At 35.8% G+C, this 27,917-nt stretch overlaps 1 protein-coding gene across 6 annotated transcripts in view; it reads left to right on the forward strand.

Moving 5' to 3' along the window:
* Window positions 1–27,917, forward strand: part of fasn (fatty acid synthase) — a 54,753-nt gene that overhangs the window by 17,092 nt on the left and 9,744 nt on the right. For all 6 annotated transcript variants that reach the window (XM_009306806.5, XM_073918610.1, XM_073918611.1 and 3 more), the window contains exons 10-36: window positions 1,329–1,516; window positions 4,515–4,704; window positions 4,843–4,937; window positions 7,293–7,427; window positions 7,519–7,722; window positions 9,561–9,676; window positions 9,762–9,937; window positions 10,022–10,213; window positions 12,422–12,502; window positions 12,628–12,813; window positions 13,204–13,383; window positions 13,458–13,661; window positions 15,316–15,629; window positions 15,712–16,098; window positions 18,067–18,237; window positions 20,375–20,490; window positions 20,658–20,812; window positions 22,059–22,262; window positions 22,680–22,830; window positions 22,915–23,093; window positions 24,468–24,587; window positions 24,678–24,800; window positions 24,896–25,119; window positions 25,218–25,419; window positions 26,003–26,154; window positions 26,240–26,331; window positions 26,953–27,350. In XM_009306806.5, the coding sequence (XP_009305081.1) occupies window positions 1,329–1,516; window positions 4,515–4,704; window positions 4,843–4,937; window positions 7,293–7,427; window positions 7,519–7,722; window positions 9,561–9,676; window positions 9,762–9,937; window positions 10,022–10,213; window positions 12,422–12,502; window positions 12,628–12,813; window positions 13,204–13,383; window positions 13,458–13,661; window positions 15,316–15,629; window positions 15,712–16,098; window positions 18,067–18,237; window positions 20,375–20,490; window positions 20,658–20,812; window positions 22,059–22,262; window positions 22,680–22,830; window positions 22,915–23,093; window positions 24,468–24,587; window positions 24,678–24,800; window positions 24,896–25,119; window positions 25,218–25,419; window positions 26,003–26,154; window positions 26,240–26,331; window positions 26,953–27,350 (4,935 nt within the window). The remainder of the gene's footprint in view (window positions 1–1,328; window positions 1,517–4,514; window positions 4,705–4,842; window positions 4,938–7,292; window positions 7,428–7,518; window positions 7,723–9,560; window positions 9,677–9,761; window positions 9,938–10,021; window positions 10,214–12,421; window positions 12,503–12,627; window positions 12,814–13,203; window positions 13,384–13,457; window positions 13,662–15,315; window positions 15,630–15,711; window positions 16,099–18,066; window positions 18,238–20,374; window positions 20,491–20,657; window positions 20,813–22,058; window positions 22,263–22,679; window positions 22,831–22,914; window positions 23,094–24,467; window positions 24,588–24,677; window positions 24,801–24,895; window positions 25,120–25,217; window positions 25,420–26,002; window positions 26,155–26,239; window positions 26,332–26,952; window positions 27,351–27,917) is intronic.

A 27,917-nucleotide genomic window follows, 5' to 3' on the forward strand; every position in this document is an offset into this window, starting at 1 on the left:
TTACAGAGAATGGTGCCAAAAAGATAAAATATCCAGTGAGCATCAGTTCGGAGGAAGCAATAGCCTTGTTAATGCCATAGGTCAGAGGAGAATTGCCAGACTGGTTCGAGCTAATAGAAAGGCAATAGTAACTCAAATAACCACTCGTTACAACTCGGGTATGCGGAAGAGCCTCTCTGAATGCACAACACGTCTAACCTTGAGGCGTATGGGCAACAGCAGCAAAAGACCACACATGGTGCCACTCCTGTCAGCTAACAACAGGAAACTGAGGCTACAGTTCGCACAGGCTCACTAAAATTGGACGATAGAAGATTAGAAAAACATTGCCTGGTTTGATAAGTCTCCATTTCTGCTGCGACATTTGGATGGTCAGAATTTGGCGTCGACAACATGAAAGCATGGATCCATCCTGCCTCGTATCATCGGTGCTGGTGGTGGTGGTGTAATGGTGTGGGGGATATTTTCCTGGTACACTTTGCACCCATAAATACCAATTGAGCATCTTGTCAACCCCACAGCCTACCTGAGTATTGTTGCTGACCATGTCCATCCCTTTATGACCACAGTGTGTCCATCTTCTGAAGGCTACTTCCAGCAGGATAGTGCACCATGTCATAAAGCCTGAATCATCTCAGACTGGTTTCTTGCACACGACAATGAGTTCACTGTACTCAAATGGCCTCCACAGTCACCAGAACTCAATCCAATAGAGCACCTTTGGGATGTGGTGGAACGGGAGATTCACATCATAGATGTGGATCTGACAAATCTGCAGCAACTGCATGATGATATTGTGTCAATATGGACCAAAATCTCTGAGGAATATTTCCAGTACCTAAAAGTTTACCTAATAAAGTGGCCAGTGAGTGTACATTACAAATGAACAACTTGTATAACTTGTATTGATAAAATCATGCATTAGTTTTTGAAGAAATTATGCAATTATTTTTATTATAAACAAAACAATGCAAACTTTTTATTGCCATCTTAAAGTGACTATTTATTTAGTTTTTTGTTTAATAATGGGAGAGCTACACATGCATTTTCTGAAAACATTCTAATATGCTGCTTTTAAATATTTTATTATTATTATTATTATTATCATTATCATTATTATTATATTCTTATTATTATCATAATTATTATTAGTTCTATTACATTTAAATTTGTGTACTTTTTTTCTTTTTTTTTTATAAAATGAAATTTATGGTTCTTTTATTTTTTATTTTTTAAAGCTTGTGATTTAAATTCAGTCATCATCATGGAAACCCTGTGCACATGATCGTGCTGGTTAATAGTTTAACTCTGTCTGTGTCTGTTGTCAGGTATGGGCACGCAGTGGGCAGGAATGGGCCAAAGCCTGATGCAGCTGTCTGAGTTCCGGGAGTCCATCAAGCGCTCAGACATCGCTTTAAAGGACACTGGGCTGTGTGTGAGCCGCCTGCTCATGGAAGCTGATGAGAGCACTTTTGAAGACACGGTTCACGCATTTGTGGGTCTGGCAGCTATTCAGGTCAGTTTTTCCTCAGTGTTACAGACATGTAATATTGCCAATGGACTGACATCAGCAGAGTTTCCCAATGAAAAAAATGACCCCTGTCAACAGATATCGGTCTGCCAAATGTTGCAATAGAGTGGCGCAATCAGTCATGATTTCTACAGTTGCTCCGTCTGCAAGATTGAAAGAGATCATTTATCCAGAAGTGACCATTCTGTCATCGTTTACTCAAGCTGTATAACTTAACCCTTACAAGCGATTTAAAATGCAATAGCTATGTTTCCATCCAACTATTTTTAAAAACATTTTGGATATGCTCATAAAAAACAGTTGATGGAAACACCAAGATGCGCATACATTTTGAAAATGCACATTAAAACATATGTGCATAACTGAGTATGATAAATTTTTTATCCGATAAGAAAATATGCGCATAAACTACGATGGAAACACTTTTACCGGACAGATTCCAGCATGTGTATTGAAAAAGGTCATGTGATATTGTTATAAGCGATCGTGATGAAAAAAATGTGTCTGAATGGACAAACCAGCCGCCTGAGCACATTGTAAAACATCTGAAATGTTGTTGGTCATTTTAAAGCGCCTTAACCATTTCAATATTTGTGTTATTATATTATTAATGACCTCCAGAATTTTCAAGAGCATCTGTGCTCTGCGTTTTATGCCTTTAAACACCTCCATGTGTTCATTGCGTGTCGGCATCATCTTCTGAGGCCCAAGTAATTTATTAAATAAAGAAAAGATTCACACAACTTCTCCTACCACAGCAAATTCAGTTTTATATATATATATATATATTATATATTATATTACCAGTATTCCAGTTTTGTGCATAAATTTAAATCACATGGAAAAATAGCTACTGCCACGCAGGTAAAAAGAAGACCAAAATGTCCATGTCAAGAATCTAATTCAGAAAAGTATCATATTTTAAAAAGAATTTGACACTTTCACTGATATCCATATCAGCACGCTCACATAATTATAATATTAATATTAATTGGCCAGCACCAACAGCCTAGGGGTTAAGTGCACCGAAATATAGCACTGTGGGGCTCACTGCGACCCAAGTTCGACTCTCTACTCGAGGTCCTTTGCTGACCCTTCCCCTCTCTCTGCTCCCAATACTTTCCCGTCTGTATCCACCACGGTTCTTTCTTATTAAAGACAAGGAAAGCTTGTTTAAATGACACATTTCATACACAGTGGCAATTCAAAGTGCTTTACATGAACAAGAACTAAAAGACAAGTATAAGAAAATAAAAAAACTGATAAAAACAGATTAAAATGTGTTTAAACAGGTTATAAAAGAATGAAAAAGAAAAGAAAGACATAATAGTGTGATCTGTCGGCCGTAGCACAGTGCTCATTCAGTAAAGACACAGACAGCTAAACCAATGTGTTTTTCAGTCTTGATTTGAACGTGCCTAATTTTGGAGCACGTCTAATCATTTCTGGAAGCTGAATCCAGCAGAGGGGGAGCAGTAGCTGAAGGCGGATTCGCCCTGCTTTGACTGAACTCTTGGAATTTCTAGTTTATATGATCCTAACGCCCCATTCACATGGGGCTTCAGCGGCAAAGCTTGACTAAAGGCGTGTCTGAAGTTGGGGCTGACGCGATCGTCATAGCAGCATCAGCCAATGAAATTCAGTCAGCAATAGGCCACTGTCTAGCTGGTGTATTTGCATACAGCAATTGGCTGACGCTTCCGTCTGAGCTTTAAAGTTGAGCTAGTCCCAACTTCTGCAGTGAGCATTGCCTCTGAAGCGGCGCGGATGGATCCACAATGCAGCTCGGCAACAGCTAACGTCACCGATTCAAAGTAAATGGGAAGCGTTGAAGCTCACGCCCTTTGTGAATGAGGCGTAAAGATCTGAGTGAGCTATTAGGCTTGTATTCAGTGAGCATATCTGTAATGTATTGAGGTCCTAGTCCTATTAAAGGTAAAAACAAGCTAAAATAATATTAATTATATGAATAATATAATAGTTACAATTGTGAATCCTTGCTAACAAAACGACAGCCTGTTAACAAAGAATGTGCCACTTTTTACTTAAATGGCACTCTGCACTTTAAATGTGGACATTTTTGTTTTCATGGTCCTGAATGTAAATCTTTTCTTTGTTTGTATTTAGTGTAAAATACATTTTAAAAAGCAAAGGGAGTAAATGTAAAAATGTCGAAAAAATTCACATTTTTTAGAAATGTATTTTCTTTAACGCTACAGAAATAACCAAAAATTAAAAAATGTCAATAAGGATGCACAAGGGTTAAACAAACCGCTCTTTCCTGTAGAACTGGCACACTTGGCATGTACAAACTCTTTTTTTTTTTTTTTGCATCATTGACAACAAACCCAGTACATGTTCTAGCTGTGGTGATAAATTTCATGTATGATCATTAGGCCTCTCACGATATCTATATTTTGTTGTTCGATATATTGGACCAAAATATATTGCGATGAAACGATTTCATTTTCTTTTTAAGACCATTATATGACACTCATTACAAAATGCCAGAAGGACAATATGATAGCATCACAATGCAAGTACACTCTTGCAAGTAACACACATTATTCTTAGGAATATTTCATTTAATTTTAGTCATTTTAACAATTTAATGATTAGGCATTTGCATCAGAAAGTGAAAACGCATATCCTAAACAAATAATAATTAATGTTAACAAAAAAGTGCAAGGTTAAAAAGTAACAGAGGCTGCGATGTCTGCTACCAGATCTATTTTCAGAGAACTATAGTAATTTATACTATATATAACCATAGTGACACCTCCAGTAGAGATGGAGAGGCTGTGCAATCAGTTAAAATTTAGCTAGAATTGTTTTTTATGTATGGGCGATACATAAAGCATCATCAAAAATGATTGAGGTCATGTCCATGTGCTGTGCGATTAGTGAGTCCATATATTGATTATTGTGGCAGACCTAATGATCATCCTTCACCAACCTAAACGTATTTGTGTGGGTTTTCCAGGTTGCCCAGATTGATATGCTACGGAAGATGGGTCTGGAGCCTAACGGGATTGTGGGTCACTCTGTCGGAGAGTTGGCTTGTGGCTACGCCGACGGTTCTTTGAGTCACAGTGAGGCCATTCTGGCTGCTTACTGGAGAGGACGCTGCATTAAAGAGGCCAATCTGCCACCGGGAGGCATGGCTGCTGTGGGTCAGTGTTTCAGCAGATTCCTTCATTCATCAGACGCGTCCCTCCATGGGGGATTTGCCTGGTCTTTTGTTCAGCAATGTATGGTATAATTTTTCTAGCAGCTTCCCTTTACCATGCCTCCCATTATTCTCCCATCAGGCCTGACGTGGGAAGAGTGCAAAGCTCAGTGTCCACAGGGTGTTGTACCAGCCTGTCATAATGCTGAGGACACAGTGACCATCTCAGGCCCTCAGGTACAAAGATTGGGAACGGAAATGCTTTTTTATTATTAATGTTGACGAGTTGTGCTGCATACACTGCAAAACATTAGCCGTGAGGCGTGAGTTTTTATCTTGTTTCCTAATATCAAAAAATTCTTAAATCAGGAAGCATTTTATAAACGAGCAAAAAATATTGTCGATTTCAGAAATATGTCAAAATTGAGTAAGTTTTTCCTTAAAATAAACTTCATAATCTGGCAATGGGGTAACAATCTTATTTTAACATTAAGATAAGTTCATTTTGCTTACTCTATACTATCTTTACAAAGCCAAAAAAAGCTGGTCATCCTTGTGATGTTCTAATGTAAATGTACTTTTATACGGCCAGTTCTTGAGTGTGCCGGTCCAGTCTGGGGCAGATTAATTTAAAGGTCTCTCTGAGGACTTAGAGAGGATCCAAAAGCGATGCTGTCGGCTAATGGGTATTTGCGACTTTTCCAACACTGAGTGAAAGGTATGAGGAAGTCACCATACGTACTCTCACTAAAATACTCCATGACAGTCACCACTGCATTGTTGGCTGGCTAAGGCTCCAGTGTCATCCCACCTTCTTCGGTGACAATAGACATTTGCTATATCCAAGAGTAAAACTAAACGCCATGAACTTTCCTTTATTTTTCCTGCTCTAAAATTGTTATATAGTTAACTTATAATTTATAATGGATGATATTTTTTTACTATTGTTTAACTTTGTTTGCTTATAATGTTGCATATCAGGTCCGTAACCAGCCTAGTGAAAGGAGTGTTTTTTTTTTTTTGTTTTTTTTTCCAAAAGGTGACCTATTTGCAGTTATTCGACTCATTTCTCTAATTTGGGGTTTAAATTGAAATACTGCATTCCAGTGAGATTTTAAGCACATTTTTTGCTGTATCAGCTTGTCGGATGGTCACACTTTTTGATGTACCAAAAGCATTTTCTTAAGATTTAGATTAAAGAAAAATGAAGAGGCTACTTATTTTTAGGCTACTTTATGACATATCACTAGAGGGAAAAATAGCAATCTGTTAAAGTTTTAAATTAAAACTGTGGCCTATTGTAATTTATTAGGCAAATAACAAACTTGCCAACACATCCAACATTCCTCAGTCTCAGAATTTGGCCATTTGAATAATAAAAAAGTAAACCATTATAATAATAATAATAATAATAATAGTAATGTAGAGCTTCACATTTTTTCTAGCTTCTCTTGTAAAAAAAAGTACATTTGAAAACTCATGGAAAACAAAAATAGTCTAATAAGTGTTAATATGGGCTGCTTTTGGTGCGTCACAACTTTTATTAATAATCTGTTTTCTTTCAAGAATGAGGTCAAAGATTTAGAATAAAAGTTACTTATAAAATGTTTTCTCTTTAACAATAATATGGTGAAAGTTGACTTTTCTTGCATCAAATCCGTTATGTCTTAAAGCCTTTTTTGATGGGTTATTTTTGATAACTGATGATGGCATAACAGTCAAAATATGACAAATGAGCTCATGTATGGGACAAATACTGAACTTTTGTCAGTGAACCTTTCGTCAGTGGGGTAGTCAAATTTTAAATAAACTAAACTAAACCCTATTGGCAGGTTATTTTTAAAAAAACACTTATTTTGACTAATTATTTCTGAAAAGATGATAACATTTTTTACTTGTCTAAAATGCTTCTTGATTTAAGATTTTTAGATATTTGGACTAGAAACGAGACAAAAACAACTGTTTTTATGGACAATTTAGTTTTAAGTTCAATTTTAATTGTATAAACAGATTGCCTTTTTAATAGAGCATATCAAAATTATTATTTTATTAAATTGAAAAGGATTTCAATCAGCTTTCATTTTTTTCCTTGATCCAAAAATGACATTTTGTGAGCATGATTTATAGAAGACACACACTTATTGAAACAATGGTTTATATATCTTGTCAGGCATGTTTTAGAGCAAGAATATTTGTCATATTAATGACTTGGTGGATCGCAAAATTCAAATTAAATCACATTTAAATCTTACACCTAGCCACCATCTTAAAATATTTTTTTTTTAACCATTTGTCAGCAAAAAAAGTGTTTTGTTCCAATTTAAACATAGTAAATTTAGGTATGAGCAGAAGTCCAAATAAGCATGATGTTTAATTTTTCATAAATATATGTCATACTGAATGACATTATGTGATTTAACTTGAATTTAATACTATTTTGCAATACAATATTGCATTAAATATATTTCTCATTTTATGAAAAGTCACTTTAATAAATGTCAGTGTTGATGCAGGCACCAAATTGTTTTCGACCCCCATATGGAATGAGAGTAGATGTACTGTTACCTTACTGTTAGTGTTTGATTTTTCCAGGACTCTGTCAGCAAGTTTGTCGCCCAGTTAAAAGAGAGCGGTGTGTTTGCCAAAGAAGTGCGCAGTGCCGGTGTGGCTTTCCACTCGTATTACATGGCCTCCATCGCTCCAGCTCTCCTGTCTGCACTACAGAAGGTGAACGCTGATTCTGCAGCTCCCTCTGGTGGACATTAACATCTCAGCTCATCAGCACAAATCAACACTGACCTCCTGTGTGTTATTGTAGGTAATAAAGAGCCCAAGGCCCCGCACAGCTCGCTGGATCAGCACATCTATCCCGCAGTCAGACTGGGAGAGCCCACTGGCCCTCTATTCTTCAGCCGAGTACCACGTCAATAACCTGGTCAGCCCTGTGCTCTTCCAGGAGGGACTGAATCATGTGCCGGATAATGCTGTGGTTGTAGAAATCGCCCCGCATGCCTTGCTGCAGGTAACCATTTAATTCAAGGTTTTGCATTTTATTTGTCTTCAATACATATTGTCGTTCTTTAATAAGTGTGGTCTCAGGTAGAGATAAGTGTGTTGAAGAAATTGTTGTGTAACTGCATTAAAAATTTATTTTCCACAAAAACAATTTAAATTGTAGAAAATAATTACCTTTTTAACAGAATATATCAAAATTATTATTTAATTAAATTGAAAAGCATTTGAATTTTTAGAAAATGAAGCTTTCCTTTTCCCCCCCAATCCAAAAATGACTAGCGAACATTTTCTTAGCATGATTTACAGAAGACCTTGCAACAACTTATTGTTAAAATCAGTCATGTGTAGGGAAAGACAGAATCTGCAGACATTTTTTTGCTATTTCTGCTTAGAGTTTTGTTAAGAATCTGTGGATTGATCCAGAATGATTTTGGGAGTATAATAACTAAAAATAAAAATAACTAATTTTGAACCTTTATTTAAATGTTTACAATGTAAATCCAATTAGATCCACTTTTTTGGTAAACCAAGCAAATCTATCATATAATACAGTTTTTGAATCAGAATTATTAGCTCCCCTGTTTATTTTTCCCCAATTTCTGTTTAAAGGAGAGAAGATTTTTAACAAATTTCTAAACAGAATAGTTTTAATAACTCATTTCTAATAACTGATTTATTTTATCTTTGCCATGATGACAGTAAATAATATTTGACTAGATAATTTTCAAGACACTTCTTTACAGCTTAAAGTGACATTTAAAGGTTTAACTAGGTTAATTAGGTTAACTAGGCAGGTTAGCGTAATTAGGCAAGTTATTGTATAACGATGGTTTGTTCTGTAGACTATTGAAAAAATATAGCTTAAAGGGGCTAATCATTTTGACCTTAAAATGTTTTTTTTTTTATTATTAAAAACAGATGGGGCATAAACAAATTATCAGACATACTGTTTTCTTGCTCTGTTAAACATCATTTAGAAAATATTTAAAAAAAGAAAAAAAATGTGAAGGGGTTTAATAATTCTGACTGCAACTTTATATCTACTAAAAGACAGATAATATCTCTTTACAAACTGTATTATAATAAATCATAAGTATTTTCATATTAGTCAATAATATTACTGGAATTAATTTAATAGCTGAAAAAATATAAATTTACACGCCTAAATAAATAGACTAGATGGGCTAGAAATCTGTAGATTTCTGCACATGCAGATTCTGTGTGGGCGCTGTCATGTGGCAGTAAGCAGACATGATTAATGTTAAAACACATAAGGAATATTATGAGGCTTTTCTTCTTACATGATTTGATTGTAAATTACCCCATTATGCTTTTCATGTATTTCCTTTAATGTAGTGTGTAACACAGCTTTTTGCAAAAGTAAAAGTTACATTTTCTGTAACATGTTCAATCAGTAAGCTATTTTTGGACTGGAAAAAACTTTTCCCAAAAGAAAATAAGACAATGAGGCATCATTGTGGGGAAAAATATTTCATTTAAAATTTTTGTTCAAATGTAAATAAAAGCCACTTCCAAATTTACCAGGGGTATGAATAAATTCAGGCTTGACTGTACATATTATACATACACACACATGCATGTATATATTGAAGACACATTTTTTTTATATATATTTTTATATAATAAAGCAAAAAAAAGATCAGCAAAAACCAAAGTACCTATATTAGAAATAAAAGGAAAGTCCACATTTAAAATTCTAAAGTTCTAAAAATTCTAAAGTAAATTCTAGTCATACATTTTCCATTTTTTTCCACAGATTTGTTTTTATTATTAAGGCTACATTCAAATTACTTTGCTATTAACATACCTTTAATTGACTTTCAGGCCATCCTGAAGCGAAGCCTGAAACCCACCTGTTCCATCCTCCCCCTGATGAAAAGAGGACATGCCAACAATCTGGAGTTCTTCCTCTCTCATGTGGGCAAGGTCTACATGAATGGGTTGGTGTTAAAGTCTTCACATCCTAACCGTTTTGACCTGAAGTTATAAGCATTTGACGCTATTCAAACTTTCTTGCATTTGCAGAATTAACGTGGACAGTAACAAACTGTATCCAGCTGTGAAATACCCTGTTCCCAGAGGAACCCCCCTCATTTCCCCTTACATTCAGTGGGATCATTCCCAGAGCTGGGATGTCCCAAAGGTGGAAGATTTCCCTGCTGGCTCAGGGGGATCCACTTCTGCCACTGTGTACAATATTGGTGGGTATTTGTGAAGCTGGAATTTAAGTGTTGGCTGTCTTTCTTATGATGCTTTTTGAGCAACTGTATCTGTGTTTTGCGCAGACATGAATCCAGAGTCTCCTGATTACTACATGATTGGTCATTGCATTGATGGACGAGTGCTTTACCCAGCCACAGGATACCTGGTTCTAGCCTGGAGGACTCTGATGAGATCCCTGGGCACGGTCATGGACCACACACCGGTTACTTTTGAAGACGTCACCATCCATAGAGCCACCATCCTGCCCAAGACAGGTAAAAGATTTGTTTTCTTTGTACTTTAAATCTGGAGTTCTTTGAAACTGAAGCCTTCTTAAGGATTCTTTGTGCTCTACATACAACTGAAGTCAGAATTATTAGCCCTCCTGTATATTTTTCCCCAATTTCTGTTGAATGAAGAGAAGATATTTTTTTAACACATTTTTAAACATACTAGTTTTATTAACTAATTTCTAATAAGTATATTTTCAAGATACTAGTATTTAACTTAAAGTGACATTTAAAGGGTTACTGAGGTTAATTAGGCAAGTCAGGGAAATTAGGCATGTCATTGTATAACAGTGGTATGTTCTGTAGACAATCAGAAAGAATAATTGCTTAAAGGGGCTAATAATATTGACATTTTTATATTTGGAATTAGAGAAAATTAAGTATTTAATGTAGGGGTTTGTCCTAAAAAAAATTGGAGACATGGCAACCTATGATCACATATTTAAAAACAAAAAACAAAGACTCTCTCTTTTAATTGATTTCATATAAAGAAATTTGTGTAAACAGGTTTAAATGTGATCACTAATATTGTTTGACTCCAAGCTGTAGAAGCCCACTATAAACATCAGATTATTTGTATTATCATGTAGGTGTTAATTTATTTGAATTATTTTTACAATTTATATTTTCTAACTGCAAATGTATACAATACTGTAACGTTTTAATTTATTTACTTCATCTCTCAGTTAATTTCTCAATTAATAATTAATCAACTCATTAATTTTATTTTAATTACAGTTGAATTCAGAATTATTACCCCCTCTTTGAATTGTTTTTTTTTTTTTTTATATATATATTTTTCAAATGATGATAACAGAGCAAGGAGATTTTTACAGCATGTCTGATAATATTTTTTTTCTTCTGGAGAAAGTCTTATTTGTTGTATTTTGGCTAGAATAAAAGCAGTTTAAAGGACAATTTTAAGGACAAAATTATTAGCCCCTTTAAGCTATTTTTTTATTTGATAGTCTACAGAACAAACCATCGTTATACAATAACTTGCCTAATTACCCTAACCTGCCTAGTTAACATCTATTCAAATATTATATACTGTCATCATGGCAAAGATAAAATAAATCAGTTATTAGAAATGAGTTATTAAAATTATTATGTTTAAAAATGTGTTTAAAAAAATCTTCTCTCTGTTAAACAGAAATTGGGGAAACAAATAAACAGGGGGGCTAATAATTCTGACTTCAACTGTAACTTGTTTGTTCATTTATTTTGGTGGCAATGGTTATTATGAAAAAAAATGCAACCTTGATTATATATAATGTTTTGTTAAAACTCTGAAAAAAAATTACAAATAAAATATTTCTTTTTAAATAATTGACCATAAAATGGTTTTTAAAAAATGAAAAACTGCATTTATTCTAGCTTAAATAAAACAAATAAGACTTTCTCCTGAAGAAAAAATATTATCAGACATACTGTGAAAAATTCCTTGCTCTGTTAAACATTATTTGGGAAATATTTAAAAAAGAAAAAAAATTCACAATTTTTTATTATACATATATATTTTTTTACTCTTGAAAAAAAATCTAGAAACCCTCAAAGCAAAAGAGAGCTTTTTTAGAGACAATTTTTTAAATATATAATTTCAATTGTTTCATGTAAGGGAACAAAACCTTGCAAGTGCTTTAAGGCCGTCAGAATACATATTTATATATTTATCATGATTTGTTTACAACAATTTTTAAAGAGTTTTTTTAACCGTTTAAAATGGTTACACAGTTTATCTTAAGGACAGTTTGTAACTGGGGGTGTATTGGGTAAAATTAAAAATGTCAAAATTACTTTTTTATTAAATTATACATGAGGTTAATGTCAAAACACTTGTAAAATAAAATACTTTTGGGACTGATTTTTGACATTTTAATAGCTTGCAAATAAAATACATTTATTTTCAGATGTAAATTCATTTATCTATTTATTTTTTTATTATTAATCAAAATCCAATCAATGCAGAAGTAGCATAGTAATAGCATGGGAGTATTCAAAACTGAAATTTACTTGCATTGCATCATTATGAAAAGTCAGAAACAAGTCAGTTAAAAAAAAATCATCTACATTGTACTTCTATACTTTTTAATACATTTTACACTAAGTGAAACACACACTTGTAGTTAACTAGTTCATATGTAATGGAGCTAGCTAATTTGCTAACTGATATTTATGTATGTTGCTTCTCAGGGTCCGTCCAGCTGGAAGTGCGACTTATGCCTGCGACTAACCGCTTTGAGGTTTCAGAAAATGGAAATCTTGCAGTCAGTGGTGAGTGTCTAGATGTCCACATAAGACTGCATTTTGAGTTTTCAATTAAATCGGATCTTTGTGAATTGAAAGGACGCTGTTTTTCAATCATTATAACACTCTTGTTGTACATTTGGTGATTTCAGGTAAGGTGAGTGTCTTGGAGGACTCTGGACTTGATGCTTTTCATGCTGAGCTGAATAAACCAATAACTGCAGACAATGAAGATCCCAAACTGCGTTTAAAATCTGGAGACATCTACAAAGAGTTACGTCTGCGTGGATACGACTATGGCAAAACCTTCCAGGGAATCCTTGAATCTAACAATGCTGGTAAATACCCCTCAGTTGCATCCTAAAAAGCGAAAGTTCACCTGAAGAATTAACACTTGCTTACTATATACCCATCCTCAAGTGTTTTCTAACCTGTTTGAATTTCTTTCTTCTCTTAAAAAGAAGATCTTTTGAAGACAGCTGAAAATCTGTAACCATTGACTTCCATAATATTTCTTTTCCTATAATTGAAGACAATGGTTACACATTTTCAGCTATCTTCAAAATATCTTCAACAATAGCCAAACAGGCTTGGAACAGGTGTAATGACATAATGACAGAATAAAATTTTTTGGGTGAACCATGCCTTTAATCTTGCATTATGGAGATTAAATTGGCTAAAATATATATGTGGTCCATCCTGAACTCTTTATATCCTGGTTCTGACAGGTGACAGTGGAAAACTTCACTGGACAGGTAACTGGGTGACCTTTTTAGACACCATGCTGCAGATGATTGTGGTTGGGCTGCCTGGCCGCAGCTTGAGACTGCCCACACGTATCCGGTCTGTGTGTGTGGACCCCAAACTTCATGAGGAGAGGGTGAACGACTATGAAGGAGACCAAAAAGGTATCAGTCCCACTAATAATAAACTTAATCTGACCCAATCTGAAATACTTCTGATCAAGATGTCCTCTCCTCAGCTGTCAATGTATTTGTTAACCGATGTCTGGACAACATAACCGCTGGAGGGGTTCAGATCTGTGGGCTTCACGCTACTGCAGCACCCCGTAGGCAGCAACAGCAGACGCCACCGACTTTGGAGGAGTTTGTCTTTGTTCCCTATGAAGATGCTGACTGCCTGAGAACCAATGAGAAGCTTGCTGACCAGCTGAGGCATTGCAAAGGCATGTGTTTTATTCTTAACAAGGCTGCATTTATTTGATTTTAAAATTTAAATATAGCTAGAATAAAAAATAGCTCTGTTTTTTTACTAGAGTATGTTTTAATGTGTTATTTGTTCTTGTGATGCAATGCAAACTTTCAGTGCCGTGGTACGATCCATTATCATTTTAATATTGAAATAATTCATTTAAAGAAGAAGAAAACAATTTAAATCAATCTATTATGCCTGTTTTGGTGCTTACAAAACATTTGTTATTAAAGTCTGTGTACATTGTTATTCTTTTGGTGAACATTTTATCAGTGCAATTTCAGTACAGAAAGAAAAAAAAAAGTTTGTTTCAGTAATCTTCAGTCAAAGACCATTTGCATCTGTATTTGTAGTGATGGTCCTTTTCTGATGACATCAGTTTGACAGCTTCAGCCACAGTATTACGTCCCTCTTACTGTTATGTTGTGATCACACTGGACTTTTCGCCTCATAGACTTCCATTCATATGTATGCGATTTGCAAATGCAACAGACCGGAAATGCAAACTCGTACAACAAGTTTTGCATGTCGCTGCTTGGTGAACTCAATAGAACAATAGTAGATCAAAACCTAACCACTCTGTACAGAAATTTAAAACATGAAGCAAACGCTGATTATATCAATGTCTATTCATCTTGCTGAAAAAGAAAGCCCCATACTCAATATTTTAAACAAACGTTTAAAGGAAATTATTTTTTGCAAAATTATAAATGTCTTTGGTCTTTTGATCAGTTTAAGGAATCCTTTCTAAGTAAGTTACAAATTCAAGTTGCCTTGAATTGCATTAAAGGGCACCTATGGTGAAAATCATCTTTTGTTTTGGCAGGACTGTTTGCAGGTGTAGTGTGTTCACTGTTATATTGGGGTGATATAAACACGATAATTCTCTATTTCTTTTTTTACTGACGTTAAAATAGGATCCAAATCCCTCCCATTTTGAGGATTATAATCATATCAACAAGACAGGATGTGCGGAAAGCAACTGAGATTAAAAGATCCGTTCAGGATGCTGTGATCATCATCAAAAGTGATCAAGAATCAGTTTTACAAGTTTGAAACATTTTTAAAACAGTGCATGTTTTTAATAAAGACTATAAAATTACTGAAAGGCTTTAAATAACTCCACAAGTACATCAAATAATAATTGAGTTTTTACTGTAGTATTTAGATAGATCTGCTTCCTTCATGTCTGTCATTGTGCTGTTATCTGATGTACCCAAGGCGGAGATTGAGGCACACTGACAGTCATGTGGGAACGGTGGGTGGGGAGAACTAGCAATAAAGGCAAAAGCAACAAAAACAGCTACTTAGTAGCTAGTAACTAGTGCTTAAAGCAGAAAATTCCAATATTCTGAAAGGTATAATAAATAATCTGATCCGGTTTTAGAGCTGAAACTTTACAGACACATTCTGGACACACAAAAGACTTAAATCTTGAAAAAGGGGTAAAATAGGCGCCCTTTAAAATATTGAACTACTGATATTAAAAAGTATCTCACAGATATTAGTTACTAGAGCCATATTTTATAATTGTAATGCATACATAATGAAACATGCCTGCTGAAATTTTGGAATTCTCCTGGTTGTGAATTCTCATTGTACTTACTTTCTGCATTTTGTATGCACAGGTCTAGTGCAGCGTCTGCAGAGAAAGCTTGCCAAACAGGGAGTGAAAATCTCCATCCCTGGGTTAGAAGGTGCATCTGAGGGCCAGCTGATTGAAGCGGAGGCAGAAAAAGGTCTTTTGCGTCTGCTGTCGGTTCTGTGTGGACTGGAACTCAATGGGAACCTGCGCTCAGAGCTGGAACAGACGGTGCAGAAGGAGAGAGACTGTCTCCTGCAAGACCCTCTGCTCAACGGCCTGCTGGACTCCCAGGCCTTACGCCACTGCTTGGACACTGCGCTTGAAAACAGCACTCCTGGAAAATTCAAAGTCCTGGAGGTAAGTTTGGTTTATTTAGGATCAAATGTGTTTAGAGATTGAATACACTATTAAATCTCTCATTATTTTTCTTATACATTAGGCTCTTGCAGCAGATGGCCGTGTGTTTTCTCAGGCTGTCAGTCTCCTCAATATTCAGCCGATGTTGCGTCTTGACTACACTGCTTCAGACATCTCTGCTGATCAGCTTTCTGCTCAGCAAAGCTCCCTGGAGGAGCAGGGCATCTCAACTGCTCAGTGGGACCCTCTTCAGGGGCCAGTAACAGGTGGACTGGACGGAGCTGATCTGGTTGTGTGCAACTGTGCAGTTGGATCAGCAACCAATCCAGCACTTCTGATCGAGAATCTGACCTCAGCTGCGAGGGAAGGGGGCTTTATTTTACTCCACACTTTACTCAGAGGAGACACTCTTGGGGAGACGGTAGCCTTCCTCACATCTCAAAACAACAGGAAGGGTTTGTTGACTCAGGTGAGTACTTTAAAAGAGAAATCAGTCTCCCAATATAAATATATGACTTTATTGTCAGACCTGGATCTGTAATTTTACACTTTTTACAAACAAGACATAATTCAGACATATATAGAGAACAAAAACTGAAAAGAAATAAATTTTACTCTGATCTTAATTAATTAGCTCTAATTAACTCTAACAGCCTGAGTTCTATTAAATCTTTGCCATTTAAAGAGTCACGAAACACCAAAACACATTTTCTGAGATGTTGACAATCATATGTGTCCCACGCTGCTAAAAACACTATAAGAACACACATATTTTACAAAAAAAGTGAAAATTTGTTGTTTTTGCGTTATTTTGAGCGAATTTGTTCCTCTGGTTTGAAAAGAAATTTTGAAGCAACGTCACGGCAATTAGATCCTTGTGTGAATTCCAGCGTGTAGACTAGCTGTCTGTAACGGCGAGTACAACGTGACGACTTTGAGCTTTCATCATTAATTCAATAGAAAGTCTTGATTCAAACCAATCAGCAGACTCTATTATTAATAAGGCGCAACTTTATTAATATGCATGATAGCTTCAAACCTTTTACCTGTTACAATGTTCAGAGGGCAGAGAGACTAAACGTCGTGTTGCCAACCATAATTAAGTGGAAGAAGAAGAATTGTTTGGAGATATGGGTCATCAGTGTTGAATTTATAAATGTACAGCAACAAAGGTTTTGTTTTCAATTCCCCGCTATGATAGCGCAGCGGGAGTCACGTGTAGATTACAGTGGTCTGCTAACATTTTAAGCTGCTAAACATTTTTTACCCGAGAGCTTTTCACATCTGGAAATGGTGAAATCCAGATTTGCCAACAATCAGCAGTTGGTGTTGATTGTCCTGTCTCTACAGATTTGGTAAATGTGTGATCAGTGTTCTTTTTTTATGTTTATTCAGAGACAAAGTTAGTATCGTTAGCAGTACTCTTTTAGTTTTTAAAGACATACTTTAGTCAAAATTATTTAGTTAGTAAGTTTAAATATCACTGCAATATTGGACTGAAAGATTCACTGTAAATGCTGCTTTCCGAATGTAAACACCTTAATAAAACTATTAGCATTGTGTAGGATTTTCGCTGCGTTTTGTGACAAGATCGTCTATACATCTATACAGTTACCAAAAAATGCGAAGTTTTTTTTTTCTCCCATAAGGTGTGCTTTATCAACCATTCCATAAAACTACTGTTTTTCCAGCAGTTCCTCGCGTCCAGTATCTCGTTTGTCACGGGGGCATGGATGAAATGTTCCTGAATGAAAGCGAAAGTACCAAACTGCATTAAAAGTCGACAAATAAAGAATTTGCCAAATAATTCGATTACTGATGTCCATGTAAACATGGTCACTGTCTTTCTCCCCTGCGTCTGTGTGTTGTTTTGCCTCTGTGAAAATCAGCACGTGCTTGAACTAAAACTCCACTTTTCATGCAAATCCTTCCCTCTTTTGCTACTTGACAGTCCCGCCTAAACAGAGCAGGACCCACTTTCTTGACTTTTTTCAAATTAGAGGTGTAAAAACCTTTGGTTTCATGGCCCTTTAAATCAATGTTTAAACTATTATGGTGCAAATTCATGATTCAACACATGGCTTTTGTTCACAACAATATTCTTAGTCAGCCTTGTGAGGTTCTTATGATAAGTAAGATCATATAATTATTCATATAATTGTTCAAGAGGCTGTCCTACTACCTTTGAGCTTATTTTAAACTGGTTCATCAACTTTGTCTTTAATGTTTTTAACTTTAAGGCCTTTATACTTAATACGAAATTGCAATGTTTTGAAATGCTCATGAAAGTGACATGTTTGAAAAACAGTGCTGTATTTAAGTGATAACATTAAGCAACATTTGGCATTGTTTTGTCTGTTCTTTTATTTTGTTTTGTCTGCGTCATTGCAGTGTCCTCAGATGCTAAACTGTGTTTTTTTGTTGTTGTTGTTTTCAGACTGAATGGGAGGAGCTTTTCCAGAAGGCCTCTTTAAATGTGGTCATGCTCAGAAAATCTTACTATGGCTCTGCTCTCTTCCTCTGCCGGCGCAGCCAACAATCCTCTCAAAAACAGCCGATACATATTTTCGTAGACCCTACTGACTACAAATGGGTTGAAACTTTAAAGGTATGTGTTAAGTCAGCATGAAATGAAAATGTAACTGCTTACAAAACAAATGCAAAAAATGTAACCTATTACTGTTGACCTAACTAACTTTTAAAAAAAGTGACGTGTGCAGGACTTCTCCAATCATGTAGTCTCCTTTAACACTCTCAATCTAAATTTGTGTACAATGTTCCAAATAAAGAAAAATGCCCTTCAAAGGGCAAAGAGCACTTCAGAATAAGAACAATCATGGTCACCATTTTGCAGGATCTTTTAAAACTGTAGTGGTCAGTAATGGCCACTTGAAAGGGCCCTAGAAAGAAAGCTCTGATGGGTTGTTTCTCAATATGCGATTTTGCGTCCTCGTGTAACTTTATCATCAACTGCCAAAGGTCAGTTCCAAAACTCAAGAACAGAGGGCGCGTGAAAGTTCACTAATGTGTTCTTGATATCGAGGACGCGTCAATGCAGACTTGTGCACTAAACTTGCTTGAGAAGTCACAGAAGTCATTGTGGCTGAATAAAGGAGGTAAGAAGCGCAGCATTTTTTTTATTAAAGTTCGGAGAGATAACTTATTTATCTAAGGAATTTCTCTAAATTAGTCGGTGACTAAACCTCACCATGAAAATCTTAATAAAAGCATAAACACATTTAGGGTGTTTATTTGCTGAGATTTGTATTAAAGTTAGTTTTATTTGTATTGTGCAATGTGTATTTGTAGGGCTTTCATGCATAGTATTTATTATGAAAAGGGTAAAAACAATAAATCGTTGTATAAATGCTGTATTGTTTAAATCGTTATCCATTAAAAACGCGTGAAGGTCATGTGACCAACAGGAAGAACCAGGGAAGACTGCAGCATCTCATTTTTCAGAGCACAGGTTCTCTGTTCTCCCAATCTCCTGAATTCGTTCTTCCGAGGTAACTTGGCTAGACCAGTCTCCACAAGAATGCAAGTCTGTTCTCTGCGTTCTTGGAATTTAGAAACAGCCAGGATTTATTTTTATTAAGTTGTCATTCACATTGATTTATATTTATTTATTTATTTTTTGGTCACCTCTTCTACAAAATCCCATAGGGATGAAGCTGTTCAGAATGGAACGCAGACCAAAGCATACTTTAATTTTGGAGAGCAACACCTATGTTTTTAACACAATTAAATGGTGCATAGTCTTGGTCCCTCCCCTACATTTTTATTAAACGATAAGGCCATAGAGCACCCAAAAATAAAAAATGCATTTACTCTGCCTCAAGTGGTTCCAAACTTTTGAGTTTCTTTTTTCTCTCAAACCAAAAAAATATATATTATAATAAATGTTGGAAACTGGTAACCATTGACTTCCATAGGATATTTTTCCTGCTTTGGATATCAACTCTTACTAGTTTCTAACATTTCTCAAAATATCTTCTTTTTCAAAAGAAAAAAGAAACTCCATCTGAAAAGTCAATGGTGCATAAACGATGTCAAAATTTTCTGTTTTGGGTGAACTGAATCCTTTTAATTTGTGTTCTGCAACGACTTGTTTGGTTTTCATTGAGATTTTTCCATCTGATTTCATAACATCTTTTGTACATCGTTTTTATGGAAGTGTTTGCTTATATTAAATGAACAAACTCAAGTTACCAAGTAAGAGAACAGCAAAGTTAAAGCAGATAAATATGTGTGTGGCAGCTACTATTTTGTTTGTATTACTTGTATTTTGATACGAAGCAGTGAAATATGATATTCTTTGTTTTGATATGCTTTCTCACAACACATCCAATAACGACTATGCCTTTTGTGGCTGTTCAAATGATCAACTACTTGAATCTACACTATGAAAAAATATAATCTAATGGATTTTCTATTTGATCAAATGTTGACAAGCTCAAAACATTATATATACACACATATATTTAGTGTTCTCCACTTGCAAAAACACATCTTAATACCAGGTATAAACAAGGCCTCAGATGTACGTCACAGTATGGTTGTAAAGATGTCTCTCTACTTGTGTTTTATCACAAGTTTAATCACGCAGACTCATTAGTGGTGTTGTGAAAGCCACCAATAATACTATGCAGTCGCCAAGCTGCATGCTAAATCCAAACAGTAGGCTCATTAAACGAATCCTAAAGCATGCCTCTAAAGCTTTCTGTCTCCCTCTTTCTCATTAGAGCACTTTAGCTGAGTCATCTGATATCCCAGTTTGGCTCATTGCCACCAAGGGCCATAATGGAGTGGTGGGAATGGTGAACTGCCTCAGACAGGAGCCTGGAGGCAACCGTATACGGTCCGTCCACTTATTTTCCACATACCGTGAACTACTGTAATGCTATATTTGTGAAACAAGACTTAAACATTTGACTTGAGCGTTGTTTAATATTTACTGCAAATGTGCATGTGTGTATATATAAATAGTATTCATGTAAATGTTTTTTTTTTCTCCTTTCTCAATAGGTGTACATTTGTTTCTAATTTAAGTAAGGGTGCTGCTGTTCCCTCCCTTCTTCCTAATGAAAAGGTCATGAAGGCATTATTAAAGAAGGACCTGGTTATGAATGTGCACCGGGATGGACTCTGGGGTGTTTTTAGACACCAGTTGTTAACACAAGGTAAAATGAAAAGACTTTCAGTGGCTTATTTAAAGATTGTGTATTTTATGTACATTTAATTAACATGTACGTATTAAAACATATAAAATAATAAGGTTATTATATTAAATATTATTATACTTTAAATGATTAAAATGTGTAGAACATTATTTTTTTAAGTTGTATACACTCACCGGCCACTTTATTAGGTACACCTGTCCAACTGCTCGTTAATGCAAATTTCTAATCAGCCAATCACATAGCTGCAACTCAATGCATTTAGGCATGTAGACATGGTCAAGACGATCTGCTGCTGTTTAAACGAAGCATCAGAATGGGGAAGAAAGGTGATTTAAGTGACTTTGAACATGGCAGGGGGATTGGTGCCAAACGGGCTGAAGTATTTCAGTGCTGATCTTCTGGGATTTTCATGCACAACCATCTCTAGGGTTTACAGAGAATGGTCCAAAAAAGACAAGCCAGAGGTCAGATGAAAATGGCCAGACTGGTTCAAGCTGATAGAAAGGCAACAGTAACTCAAATAACCACTAGTTACAACCGAAGTATGCAGAAGAGCATCTCTAAACGCACAACATGTCCAACCCTGAGGTCGATGGGCTACAGTAGCAGAAGACCAAACCGGAATCCACTCCTGTCAGCTAAGAAGAGAAAACTAAAGGGACAATTCGCACAGGCCGACCATAATTGGACAATAGATGATTGGAAAAACGTTTCCTGGTCTGAGTCTCAATTTCTGCTGCATTCAGATGGTAGGATTAGAATTTGACATCAATAACATGAAAGAATGGATGCATCCTAATGCTATCATGTCAATATGGAAGGTAAAATGGGGTCCACGCCAATACTAGTAAGCTGTACCTAATAAAGTGATCAGTTAGTGTATTTGAATTATTTGGAATATAGTTTTTGTCCCATCATATTAAAAAGGACTATTGTAATCGTATTATTATCTGGAAAATAAACAGTGATTTTTAACCCTTTTTTCTGATCGGTTTTATTTGACCTTTTTTTTTTCCCTTTTCCCTTTTTTTCCTCTCTTGTTTTGTTTAGATTTTTTTGAGTGTCTTTTGAAGATGTATTGTTATGTCTGTATTATTGTGAAAATTATATAAACATAATTATACATTTAAAAAATTGTTAGAACTTGGAAAACTTTTACCAACAATTTGCATGTATCTCTACATTGAAACTTTTGACTCTAAATTGTGTGATATGATTATTTTCTGTACTGTGCATTCACGTTTAGATCTCAGCGAGGAGTTGACGGAGCAGGCTTACGTGAACGTCCTGACTCGTGGTGACCTCTCATCTCTGCGCTGGATCGCTTCCCCACTGCGTCATTTTGTCGCGTCCAGTCCCAACGTGCAGCTCTGCCGCGTTTACTACTCCTCCCTCAACTTCAGAGACATCATGCTGGCCACTGGCAAACTGCCTCCAGATGCCATCCCTGGTTTGTACCCCATCCTTTTTGGGCTATAAGTGAGAGCTTGTACGTTAGCTTTACCTTAATGGATTAATGGTTTTATCCACGTCACCTTTTTTTAAGGTGAAAAAAGGTTTTATCCATACCTCAGTTTCTCATCAAATCATAACCAATAAAATGCTCTCTACTGTCTGACATGCCCCGCCCCCTTCAAGACGCTTTTAATTTGCTTTTCATTTGATGCACTTGACCTCAACCACTCTAACTGGCAAATTGGTGATAAAACAAAACGCTATTGGCCGTTTTTTAAAAAGGGAGGAGCTACACTATGTCCCACCTTCTCTTTGTGTTTCTGTTAAGTTTGCGTTAAACCTCAAATAAAAATTCATATTTCAAAGCACTTCATGGTATATTTAAAGAAACTTTATGTTTCTACCAATGCAGGAGACGTAGCGCTGCAGCAGTGCATGCTGGGAATGGAGTTTTCAGGGCGAGACCCCAGTGGGCGACGTGTAATGGGTTTGCTGCCAGCTAAAGGCCTTGCCACCTGTGTGGATGCAGACAAACGCTTCCTTTGGGACGTTCCATCCAGCTGGTGAGGCAATCTGGAATTCTAAAAGCTTATTTTATTTAGGTTCAAAATGTCTTGATGTCTAAGTGAAGCTCTGTTTTTGTGCAGGACATTGGAGCAGGCTGCCTCTGTGCCAGTGGTGTATGCCACCGCATATTATTCCCTGGTGGTGCGAGGCCGGCTGAGGCCTGGAGAAAGTGTGCTGATCCATTCAGGCTCTGGAGGAGTGGGACAGGCCGCAATTGCTATTGCACTTAGCATGCGCTGTCGAGTCTTCACAACTGTGGGTGAGTGGGACACTTCTAGTTTAAATGTTTAACAATGAACATTATAGCGTGATTATTAGAGTCCTGTTGTGGTTTATACATTTCTTGTAGTGCATAATGATCTTTTGGGGCCATAAAAATGTCTTTACAGTAAAATTAATATAAGTTACAGTAGAAAACACAGAGAGTTCATGCTTGAGGGAAGATGAGATGTCAGCAGTGTGAGAGTTTTTCATCTGCATAAGGCTTGAAGCTTACGCTGCTATTCTGAACCAATAATCGAGAACAGAAAGCAGTTGAAGGATTGTGTGTTTAAATCGATTATTTATCTGACTCCATTGTAATTAGTCTGGCTCCATTAAAGTTGTTATCATCATTGATAAAGAGAAAGGATCTCAACGCCCTAAAGCAGGCAAAGTTGTTTATTAAGTTACATGTTTAAATGCACAGACAGTAGAATGAAACAAACTAACATGCTGTATGGAGAATTTAGCTGTAACATATGCACTGCTGAGCAACAAAGACAGTGAAACTGCCTTTGTTAGCATATGAGGCTACACATCGGTGTGCGGGAGACGCAGAGGAAAAGCCATTCTCCCAGATCAACATTTACCTTTCCTTTTTATACCCTGAGCAAAGCATTGTCAAACATGAGTGAAAACTAACCCCCAAAACCAGTTGAACATGAGAGCAAAGTTGAGGAGATAAAATGGGGGAGAAGTACTTTAATATACTCTCCTCAGGCCATGACTCAACTATTTTGAATATATTGTATATTGAAATACAAATAATCAACCTCTCTGTTAATTTCATCACTACACCGCTTAAATCATAAACTGTCAAATGACTCCAAACATGAAGAAGTTATATGAAGGAAGATCACAAGCAGATTAATTGTGTCTAGTGAAAAGCACATCATTACTGTAAGCAAATGGCAGATTTGTATTTTGTATTAGAGCTGTGATGCACACTGCCACACCAGGAGGACCCATCCCCTGCTTGGAATGTCTCAGTAGTCCTTCATTTGCATAGAAGGAATAGTATATAATAATCTCTCAGCTTACACCTTTAAAAAAAAGTAGATTTTAAAAGTGCAATTTGTAATGATTTTGGTAAGGAAAAGATCTAGATGACCTTCTAGGTCCTTGCTATCTGCATTTATAGTTCAAATAATCCCTTCCAAATCCCTTCCAATGCATTTATTTCTAATTTGTGTTTGTAATCAGGCCCAGAAAAATGTATATATAAAGTTGATGATACCTATTTGTATTGTATTTACTGGCTTATATATTGGTTAACTGTATCAGCCAAAAGTTGCACATATGTCCATTGGGACCCTGGTTGGATCTCTTTTCTAATTCCAAATGAAAATATTTGTCTCAATTTAATTTCCAGGCTCTAAAGAGAAGAAGCAGTATCTGCAGGAAAGATTCCCACAACTTACAGCTGAATCTTTTGCCAACTCCAGGGATTCTTCATTTGAGCAGCACGTAATGCTCAACACTCAGGGCAAAGGTGAACTGACTGTATGACAATGACTCCGAATACAGAACAGCCTTGTTGTGGATTGAAATATTAATCAACTGTTTGTAAATGTGTCTTCAGGAGTAGACTTGGTACTAAACTCTCTTGCTGAAGAAAAGCTGCAGGCCAGCTTGCGTTGTTTGGCTAGACATGGCCGTTTTCTGGAGATTGGCAAATATGATCTTTCCAACAACACACCACTAGGTAGAGGAATCAATCAACGATCTTCTTCAGTCTATTATTTGTACTTTTCCACCTCACTATTTAAAAATGCAATGATCCAATCGCTTCCACTTCAGGTATGGCTCTGTTCCTAAAGAACGTGGCTTTCCATGGGATCCTGCTTGATGCTTTGTTTGAAGAAGGGAACAGGGAATGGGAAGAGGTGTCTGATCTGCTGAAGAAGGGAATCTCCAGTGGAGTTGTTCAGCCGTTGCGTACCACAGTCTTTGAGAGAAACCAAGTGGAGGAAGCTTTCCGCTACATGGCTCAAGGCAAACACATCGGAAAAGTGCTGCTACAGGTAAAGATGGTAAACGTTCATGAGTGTGCCTATAAAACGAGAAATGAGATGTTGGATGTTAAGATTTTTATTTTTTTTTTGACTTTGTAACCTCTCAGGTGCGTTCAGAGGAGTCAAGCAGCTCTGGTCCTGCAGTGTCTGCTCTCTCTATCCCTGCAATCTGCCGAACTTTCTGTCCCGCTTCTCTATCGTACATCATCACTGGAGGCCTGGGTGGCTTCGGGCTGGAACTGGCCCAGTGGCTCACAGAGAGAGGAGCTCGTAAACTGGTGCTGACGTCACGGTCTGGCATCCGCAACGGTAAACATACACTGGAGATTGACCAGTTTTCATGACGGTGTGGGTTAGTGATAGTTAGCTAAAACTTTAGATACTTAAAATTTTATTTTACTTCAAAAACTGAGTTAAAGGTGAAATTAAATATAAATATTAGATGGAAAAAAAACTTTTCAATTAGTTCATGAAGCAACAATTTTGAGTACAGCAGTTACTTAAACTAAAATGAAATAACTTTGTTAAATAACCATATATATAAGCATAAATACATATAGAAAAAGAAAAAATATATACAATATATTATGACATAGATCCAACATCACTTTTTATTTAACTACTGTCCTGTCACAAAGGCCAAAGACACCAAAAATAAATCTAATATATGTATAATAATATATTAATGATACATAATTAAACAATAATTAAAGATAAATAAATAAAAAAATTAATTAATATTAATAAAAATAAAATTGTCACAAAATTATTAAAACTTAAAATTAAAAAATTAAAACTAACAATAAGCAAAATAAAAATTACCACTATATTGATAGAATGTGAATAATACAATAGCACTGATTAGGGTAACACTTTGGTGTTTTGTTTGAAGGTTATCAGGCCAAGCGTGTTCGTGAGTGGCAGGCCATGGGCATCCAGGTCCTCGTGTCCACCAGTGATGTCAGCACCCTGGATGGCACAGAACGGCTCATCACTGAGGCCTGCCGCTTGGGTCCAGTTGGCGGCATCTTCCACCTGGCCATGGTAACATACAGTTATTGCTATTAGTTTACATTCATTTAGTCAATAGACAGACAGTGCACTTGTGACATTTCCATCTGTAATATAGGTCCTTAAAGATGGTATGCTGGAGAATCTGACCCCACAGGAGTTCATTGAAGTCAACAGACCGAAATATGATGGAACCATCAATCTCGACAGGTGAGATGACACATCCTATTGTGGATGATGATCAATTTTAGAACATTGAAGGTAAAACTTTTTGTAATTTTGTAATAATGTTGAGTGTTTGAGTGTATTTTAGTAGATTATAAATCTTTTTTTATGATTCCAGGCAGCGTTTTTATGCAAAAAATGTATGATTATGTTTTTGATTATATATTATATTATATTATATTATATTATATTACTTTATATTATATTATATTATATTATATTATATTATATTATATTATATTATATTATATTATATTATATTATATTATATTATATTATATTATATTATATTATATTATTATATTATATTATATTATATTATACTATATTATGTTATATTATATATGAGTAACAATAGTTCTTTAGCCTATATTTTTTAAAGATTTCATATACATTTTTTTGTATATACATTTTATTTATGTATTATATATGTTATATATTTATTATATGAATATTTTTAGTACAAAAGTGTGTAAATGATTATTAATAATACTGTTTGCATTATGAAATTGAACTTTTTTTTTTTGCTGATATCATCTTAAATTTTGTAATTTTTATAATTTTTTTTAATGTGTTGAATTTAAAAAAATTGCTCCTTTTCCACAGTGTGACTAGGCAGAAGTGCCCGCAGCTCCAGCAGTTTGTGGTGTTTTCCTCTGTCAGCTGTGGTCGTGGTAATGCCGGCCAAAGCAACTACGGCTTCGCCAACTCCACCATGGAGCGAATCTGTGAACAGCGCCGTCAAGAAAACCTGCCAGGCCTGGCCGTACAATGGGGTGCCATTGGAGACGTGGGTGTCGTTTTGGAGACCATGGGTGGCAACGATGCTGTGATAGGTGGCACGCTGCCCCAGCGCATGTCTTCCTGTTTGGAAGTGCTGGATCGCTTCTTGTGCCAGCAAAGGCCTGTGATGTCCAGCTTCGTGTTGGCAGAGAAAGTGGTGGTCACTAAAGGAGAAGGAAGTGGACAGAAGGACCTGGTGGAGGCTGTGGCTCATATTCTGGGTAAAGCTTACATATAACATCTTTATAGCAAGACGAAAAGTCCAAACGAACAAAAAAGGCACTAGTTTTAGATCCTTAATCATAGTTCCTTCTGTTGACTGATGACATTAAGAGTTGAAAACATTTTTAGTATTTTAAGAAGTTTCTGATTTGTTATGTTTAAAGTTGCAAATGAGCTAATATTACATTTAAATATGCTCTAACTCAGTGTTTCTCAACTGGTGGGTCGTGACCCAAAAGTGGGTTGCGGGAACATTTTCAGTGGGTCGCGGAGTGTGTGGTAAAAAAAACAACAAAAGTTAAATTTTTTTACTTATTTTGCTTATACCGGACTTATATATATATATATATATATATATATATCTTGAAGACAAAAAAGACTTAAAGCCTCAGTGTCATATGTAGTGAGGTGCTCTCATAAGAGAGCATGAAATCTTCTATGTTAAAACAACATTTAGAAACCAGAAAACATGTTTTATTAAGAGTTTATTATTAACAATATTTTTCGTTTTTACTTTGTAATATTTCTATAATTTGATCCATTTTGTTAAATGACAGCAATAAAAT

Source organism: Danio rerio, chromosome 12, assembly GCF_049306965.1.
Source record: "Danio rerio strain Tuebingen ecotype United States chromosome 12, GRCz12tu, whole genome shotgun sequence".
In the NCBI taxonomy this organism is placed as follows: domain Eukaryota; kingdom Metazoa; phylum Chordata; class Actinopteri; order Cypriniformes; family Danionidae; genus Danio; species Danio rerio.